Source organism: Tachysurus fulvidraco, chromosome 20 (genome assembly GCF_022655615.1).
Source record: "Tachysurus fulvidraco isolate hzauxx_2018 chromosome 20, HZAU_PFXX_2.0, whole genome shotgun sequence".
In the NCBI taxonomy this organism is placed as follows: Eukaryota; Metazoa; Chordata; class Actinopteri; order Siluriformes; family Bagridae; genus Tachysurus; species Tachysurus fulvidraco.
This window is the reverse complement of record NC_062537.1, coordinates 18,040,953-18,048,900: the sequence shown is the minus strand read 5'-3', so window position 1 is coordinate 18,048,900 and position 7,948 is coordinate 18,040,953. Positions and strand designations below refer to the sequence as shown.

At 37.8% G+C, this 7,948-nt stretch overlaps 1 protein-coding gene across 4 annotated transcripts in view; it reads left to right on the top strand.

Annotated features, from left to right (window-relative positions):
• Positions 1-3,531, top strand: part of LOC113661305 (inositol polyphosphate 5-phosphatase K) — a 25,374-nt gene extending 21,843 nt beyond the window's left edge. For 3 of the 4 annotated variants that reach the window (XM_027175362.2, XM_027175364.2, XM_027175363.2), the window contains exons 11-13: positions 1,669-1,734; positions 1,869-1,973; positions 2,985-3,531. In XM_027175362.2, the coding sequence (XP_027031163.2) occupies positions 1,669-1,734; positions 1,869-1,973; positions 2,985-3,395 (582 nt within the window). In that variant the 3' untranslated portion in view covers positions 3,396-3,531. Of the gene's footprint in view, positions 1-326; positions 487-1,668; positions 1,735-1,868; positions 1,974-2,984 lie in introns of those variants that run through there. The other variant, XR_007138903.1, reaches the window with a different exon arrangement.
• The last annotated feature ends 4,417 nt before the right edge of the window (positions 3,532-7,948 follow it).

Sequence of the window (7,948 nt, the reverse complement as noted above, 5' to 3'; positions counted from 1 at the left end):
GAGTTTTCTACTAACAAAACTGTGTCTGTTCCTCTACATTTGATCTCCATTTGGACTCATATTTGTCAGCTTTTTTTGGTTATGTGTCCATAACGCATCAACAGACTTAATTACACATGTAATAAACAAGAACAAAGTTCTTCTTTTGATTGCAATGAAAAATTCATTTAAGGTTCAAGGATCTGAAATATTATAAACATTATAAATCACTAATGCAACTGCCTCTCTCTCTCTCTCTTTCTCTCTCTATCTCACTCTCTCTCTCTTTCTCACTCTCTCTCTCTCTCTGCCGGTGCATCTCTTTTTCAATTGTAAAATTGTTTCAGTACAGTGGAACCTTTGCCCCTAAAAACTCCCACAATGCAAAACAGGGAGAATCAACCTTCACAATATTCTTTACTGGAAATGACATCATATTTTCTGAAGCATCTCAGCTTTGAAAAACATGGCAGACGAATCTAGTCTCAAACAACTTTATCAACAAATGCAAGTAGCTTGTTACCTTGTTGTAGTGCTCAAATGAATTTTAGTTATATTTGATGTTGTGTACACAGTTTGATTTGAGTCTAATGACCTTTAAGTGGAAGTCCACAAGCTGACCTACGATCCTGCTTGATTAAGCTTACAAAATTATATCAAAATAAAAAAAAGTGAATATTGGATATGTTTTGGTTGTGACAGTGACAGGTGATGAAATTAGAATGTCGCTAGATACATGATAACAAAAACAACAATATAATATATTAATATTTAATATCACCATTTCAAATCTATACATTCCAAACTGTAATTATCCTATAGACACAAAAAACATAAACATTATATATTACGTAATGAGTATAGTGTGGAGTAGAAATGTAGAAGTGTCCCGAAAGGTATATTAACAACATCCTGTTATGGTGTTATGGTAGCTATATGGTGTGAGAGCACTGTTGTATGTCTATTGTAATGGAGTTTGTGCTGAAGCCTAAATTTTGGGTCTGTTCCCAAAAATTTGCTAATGTTAGATATATCTGTTATACCTGTCAGTGTGTTAGCTAATGATTTATTGTGCAATGAACTGGAATTTTAACAATGGAGGCCAATATGGACACCAAAACACTTTAATATGACTGTTGCATTACATGATGTTACGCAATCATTAATAATGCTCCAAGATGAAAACATTGTGGCTAACGTTTTTACCCAGAGTAAGTAGTGATTCTACATTAAAAGCTAGTATGCTAGCTAATTCATACATTATATTAGTTATTATTAATTTCCCTGCTTGTGCTGAGCATCATGTTTACCAGTTACCTAGCAACAGTGTGTTTGCTACCACTCGAATTACCAGCATTTGGAGTGTTCAGACTAATCCTGTCAAATTCCATTTAAATGCACCATTACAAAATGGGTGAGATCATGATGTCCTTCAGATGTGTTGGTAAATTATTAAATAAAGACTAAGTCCATGACACTGCAGTGTTTCTTATTTAATGTCAGAAGTTGACATCTGAGCTAACAGGGAAAAAACAACAGCAAACAAACCACCTAGCAGAGTGTCATCTTCTCCTAAAACGCAGGGAATAGACATCCTCGGATTCAACGTTGCACTATTGCACATATCATGATGTGTGTTTTAGATGTTGTTTTAATAATATATGTCCTCTGTGACCTCCTTTCTGTCAGGTGGGTTTCAAACACCACAAGGACTATGCAGCCTATGTCTGGGCCAAAACAGACCATTCCACTCAGGTAATAAACATTAAGACTGAAAAGCACTCAGACAATCTGCTTAGTGTGCGAGCTTACGCTAAAGCCCTTACTATGGCCGAACCAGCAAGTGCCAGTATCTGCTGCGTGTAGACAAGTTTTCCTTTTGCTTCCAGGTGACTTTTCCCGAAGAGGATTTGCCTAGAGATTCAGGAGAATACGTGCTGGGTTACTACAGTCACAACATGAACAGCATTGTGGGAATTACAGAGCCGTTCCAGGTAAACACATGTACAAGTCACATTTACTATCATTTACAGTAGTTCAGTGCTTTTTTTAAGTTTCATTTAGAATTACAGATAAGGGAAACTATGCCCCCTAATGGACGAAAACGTCCCGAGGCGTCCATAAGGCTTAAGCACAGAAAATATTATGCAATAAGCTGTTCACTTGGGCTTGAGAGATTAGTTTCATTTGTGTCTGTATTGTGTTTTAAACAAGGACAAACAGTTCCACAAAAAAAAAATATTTTATTGTTAAAACAAAAGCAGACCATAACCCGAGTTAGTCACTGCACCGCCGTGCTTCCAGTTAGCTATTTTATTAGACTCCACAGTGAAAAGCAATCACACCGATGATAAAACACGAAATCAGGATTTGTTTTTTTATTAGTGAAGATGTTTAGAAAATGTATCATACTGAAAAGTAAAATTTTGTTGCTGTTAGGTTATCTGATACCTTGAGTAAAAAACTTCATCATAAGATAAACTTCATGTCAATATTGTCGTTATAATCGAACGTTCCGTTGCATTTTAATAACATTTTATTGTGTCGTATTTGTGACACACTGAAACACAGTCACTGGCCAATCACAGCAGTAAGTTGTACTCAGGGGCGTGGCTAAAATCTGAGAAGAGGTTAAAAGCTTAAAAGCATCATTTTACAAGAGGTGTTTTGTCTATATAGAGGAACACCCTTAATAGTTTCTTATTCTACCAGACAAGACAAAACCCAGACAAGACAAAAATAAGAATATACTCTCTCTCTCTCTCTCTCTCTCTCTCTCTCTCTCTCTCTCTCTCTCTGTCTCTCTCTCTTCTATAAAATGATGAAAAGTATTTACAGATTATAAATACAGTCACATACACTTTCCACCTCTGAATGTCAGACTATATTGACTCTCTTCTTTGTATTCGCTCCATATTGAGACTGTTTGTTATCCCCCTCTGTTCATTTTGTCTTCCCTCTCTCCAACCTTCTTTCTCCGTTCTGCTCCACTCACTCTCCTTCAGGTTCAGCTACCTGTCTGTTCCCCTCCTGCCCCGCCGTGTCCGTCCCACTCGGATAGTTCGGACGCAAGCTCTGAGGATGACAGCACTCTGGTCCTGCTGGCTTCCAACTCACGCAGCCCGAGTCCCAGGACACGCTCCAATAAACGGCAACAGCGGCACCATCGCAGTCGCAGCCCGGCCGTACCTGCTCTGCAGTCCCTCAGTTTGAAACCCAGAGACTCTCCTGTTTCACCCCGCCAGGCCGCGAACACCAAGAAAGAGCGTCTGTTTTCCCCCGAGTCACCTTCTATTAGTCCTCTGAGCCCTGCCAATGGCATCAGCGTCCCAGAAGCACTGGTTGCCGCAATCCTAGGGGAACACAGAGCACCTCAGGGCCAGACCCCTGCCAAAAGCGGGGACTCTAACCGATGACCACACATCTGCTGTCCAAGACTTGTAGAACGCTAATACATAACAGCTACAATGTGTGAGAGTCGTGTTTTTTTTAGATGTAGCTCTGACCTGTTGCTGTGTCTCACTGCAGTCTGTTTCTGCACATTTGTCTCTTCAAATCAGCGCCGGTTCGAGCCTTGCTACTGGGCCTTCTTCTCTTCTCATCACAATCTGCTGTGCTCGTGAGCTTTTTGACTAGGTAGCTAGCTTGATATCTTTGCTAATGTCTGTAGACCACTGCCAGACATTTATGATGAAAGCCAACATATCACAAAGTTTATTATCTAGTAGGCTGTTGAGAATCAAACTCATCTGCTCTAACTATCATATACCATCGATTGTAGTTTATTTAGCTAGTTAATTATTTTGCTAGATACTTTTCTATTTACTGTTCTAGTGTTAGCATCCACACTTCAGACAATCTCAATGCTAAACTAAGCAGCTAGCAGTGACCAGCATTACTAATGTCACGTTGTAGCCGAGGGACAGTGTGTCAGGTCCATGTTTATCTTGGCAAATTGATTTACAGCATTCGCAAATTGGCAGCTGGTGTATAAAGGCTGTTTATCTTTAAATATGTGCTAACTGAAAGAATCAACATTCATTTGGTTCTGTGTGTCAAACATTACCATGTTCTCCCTACAGCATGTGAGCTAAAGATTTCATCTCTGCATGAGAAAACAGACAGTTTGGAGTAAATTGCCTGCATTAGTTTGTACAAAGATCGTTAGTCTTATATATATATATAAGACTAACGATCTTATAATGATCTACATATATACAATTCAAAGATGCTAATAATGATGCTAACAAAGATGCTAATAATGCTACTCAGCCACTGTGTGTGTGTGTGTGTGTGTGTGTGTGTGTGTGTGTGTGTGTACATACATACATATATATATATATATATATATATATATATATATATATATATATATATATATATATATATATATATATATATATATATATACACACAGTGACTGAGTAGCATTATTGCCTCTGGGGTTGGAGGCTTGATTTGTTCCCCGCCCTGTGTGTACAGAGTGTGCACGTTCTCCCTGAGCTTATGGAGTTTCCTCAGGTTACTCCAGTTTCCTATCTCAGTTCATAGTCATCATAGCTTGATTAGCATCTTTGAATTGTCTGTAGTATGTGAATTAGTGTGTGATGGATTTCATCCAGGATGTCCCCCATGTTTTGCCCTCCTAGATTTCAGGTTCCCCTTGACACAGTAGTATAAATGCTACTGAAAATGGATTGTTATATCTAATACATTCAGTAAAAGTCTTGGACATGTGTCAATTTATGCTGTAAAGCAAAGATGCCTTCAAAAATGATGCAACGGTCATTATTTGGCACAAGCACCCTTTTCCTTTAAAAATTCAGTTCAGTTCAGAAGCCTCAAGAACTTCATCCAAATATCTGAGAATGTTGTCAGGTTAAGATTCTGCCACAGTTCCTCTGAAAGTTTCTGTTTTAATAAAGGCTAAAAGCCTCTGTATTCTTGACAGATAGAGCCTCTGTATAACCTGAAAAATGGTCTATAATGCAAATCTTTCTTTACTGAAATACATTTTTCTGTAACATTTCATAGATAGATATATTCTTTAGCACAGCTGTATATCATTGAGCGTACTAGTGGGATTTGGGTTACTGTATTAATGCAGTTTCCTCTGGTAGTAAACTTTTCTGCCAACCTCATCAGTTTAGCATTGATTATGTAATTAGAATTTATGAGATGAGGTGCTTTTGCCAAAGTATGAACTGCACAAGATTTGCCAAGATATACACAGGCCATAGCTCCACTCCATTTCAATCTATATAAATTTCTGGTCAGCATTTGAGGCATGAGCTCACGTCGTCTCTATATATCTCTGTCTTTGTCTTTTTCACTCACATAAAGCATGAATCATAAACGGAATAGAAATCGACTGAACTCACACGCTCACAGCCGATGCTTTATTTTATATCATAATCAACAAAGATATCATGATTGTGCATGGTGTAGCTTTATAGCAAAGTGTTTCAGTTATAGATAGACCGGTGTTATCAGTATCTCATAGACTCATTTGATGTTTTTATAGAGCTGTGGTCTAATTTTTCTGGGCATATCATCTGTGAATTTCAGACTGTTGTAGATTTCTCCGTTTGTTTTCTTGATAGCAGTGCTGTGGATCGAACAGGCTAAGGCTAGCTCTGCATGGACAAGAGGGAAAAAATCCGATACTAATACGAATGGCTTGTCTGAGTCTTCAGTGGCTAGAGCAAGTGTCAGAGAGAGAGAGAGAGAGAGAGAGAGAGAGAGCTCTATTTTACTTTACTATGCACATAAATCTACCTGTGTAGTGTGTGCAGAGGACGGACCGGCAACACTGCAAATACTAACCTGAGGCTTGTAAATGTAGTGTGTGTGTGTGTGTGTGTGTGGGTGGGTGGGTGGTTGGGTGGGTGGGTGTGTGTGTGTGTGAGAGAGAGAGAGCTTTATTCATCCTTGTTCAGAAATCTACTCATGACGTGTGATCATATGCAGAAAATATATCATGTTTGTTTTCGAGCTACCTAATGCTGGAGTGTCTGAACGAACATTCATTTTGTTTGTGTAGAAAAAAACAACAACAACAAAAGCCATACTTGATAGAATCTCCAGCCTTATTGTTAAATACAGCTACCAAAACACTGGTCATCCTGGTGGACTAGGCTGGAAAATGCTACTAATGTGACATCATTTTAAGAAAATAACCCTTTAAGGCATTTAGACCTTAAGACACTTAAATGGTAAAAATGAAGCTGGAAAACAATTCACCAGCTGCTGATTTGGTCTACCAGTTTGATCAGGTCAGCTTGTGTTTTGGTAGCTAGTCAGACCTGGATGTTTCAGCAGGGAGTGTAATCTGGATAAACAGGATCCAGCTTTTACTGATGTCTAATACAGTAGTAGTAAAGGTGAGTGCATAGATTTACAGATTTATAGACACGCCAACATTATCACATGTAGCAAAATAAGTATTTTCTTTATAAAGTCAGTAAACGCATTGCTTGCAAAACAAAAACAACAGGATGCGATGATAAATTATATCTATTTTTGATTCTTATTATTTTCCAGTTGTTAGCCTAGAAACATGGGGGTGTGCAAACTTTTGCACTTTACGCTAGCATCTCTCTACAGCCAGACCCGAACACAAACAAGCAAATGAATATAATTGTGAAATGGCTGTAGAATACTGCTACACACTGGTTTTATTATATGCAGTGACTAAGCGATGTTCTCGTTTTCATGAGGTGTAGCTGTCTCTTTTCCAACCCTTTCGCTTCCTGCAAGTCACATAAAAGTCATGTGAGAGACGGCAAACGTTTCTGCATTTATTCTGCAAAATAAAAAAAATGAATATCTGAAAAGACTGCGTTTTCATTTATAAACATGTCGAATGTAACGTTCAGGTTCCCTCATTGTTCCTGTGTAACGGGGTATTTTTATTGTTAAAGATAAAGATGAAGCTACGATAAAATTCCACTGTATCACTATAAAGAGGTTGTTGAACCCATGAACCAAAGTGAAACCAGACTAACATGTTGATGAACTTCCTTACAAGATAAATCTCAGATAGTGTTGAAGATCACGTGCTAGTGAGGCCTCATTTCTTTTTAAGACGCTTTACAGTCTAAGTATTAGTGTATCATGTGTCTGTGTGTATTTTGTATATTGTTAGGTAATGTTGTCATTGGAGATAACCAAGGAGTGTTTATTATCTAGACTTAAAACACAAAGTGAAAGAAGTCAGTGGCAAACAAGTAAACCATGACTGATAAAGTGTTCTGTGACCTTTTTTTTTTATGTTTCACGATATGCTCGATATTCATGTCCCAAAGATCTGAGTTTCAATTTGCATGTCACGTGTAGAAGACTGCAGACATGACAATGCCTGCATTTCCTGATATTTGCACTTAACAGTTTAGCACCTGACATGTATTGTTTGAACTTTTGTCAAATATTTGAAAATATTGAAACACGAGACTGTTTCATTGATGGACAGTTGTGTCCTGTAAGACTGATTGTTTAAACATTTAAGAGCTTTGAATTTTTACTCTTGGTCTGAGCCCCGGGTTTCACCTGTGACGTCTGGGTTTGTTGTTAAAAAGGGAAGAGTAAGCCAATTTGATCCCAAAATGAACCCAAATTTCAGGGTTCCTGTTCCAATATTTTTGCAGCAGAAAATACTAACATTTTGTGTGTTTTAGTGGCTACTGAAAATCTGATGTTGAGTTCATATTCAATGAAGATGAACTCAACATCAGATTTTCAGTAGCCACTAAAACACACAAAATGTTAATATTTTCTGATCAGAATTTTTTTGGTTCTTTTTTGCACTTTACTTCACGTTCTACGAACTACTTCACGTTAAATTACAATACAATACCACAGAATAGAATGTTTAAACCCCCTGAATGATCCTTTATAGAACCTTTGCTGTATTCTATATGGATAATTATTGTACATAAATCTAGATGTAAGATGATCAAGCTAGCAACGG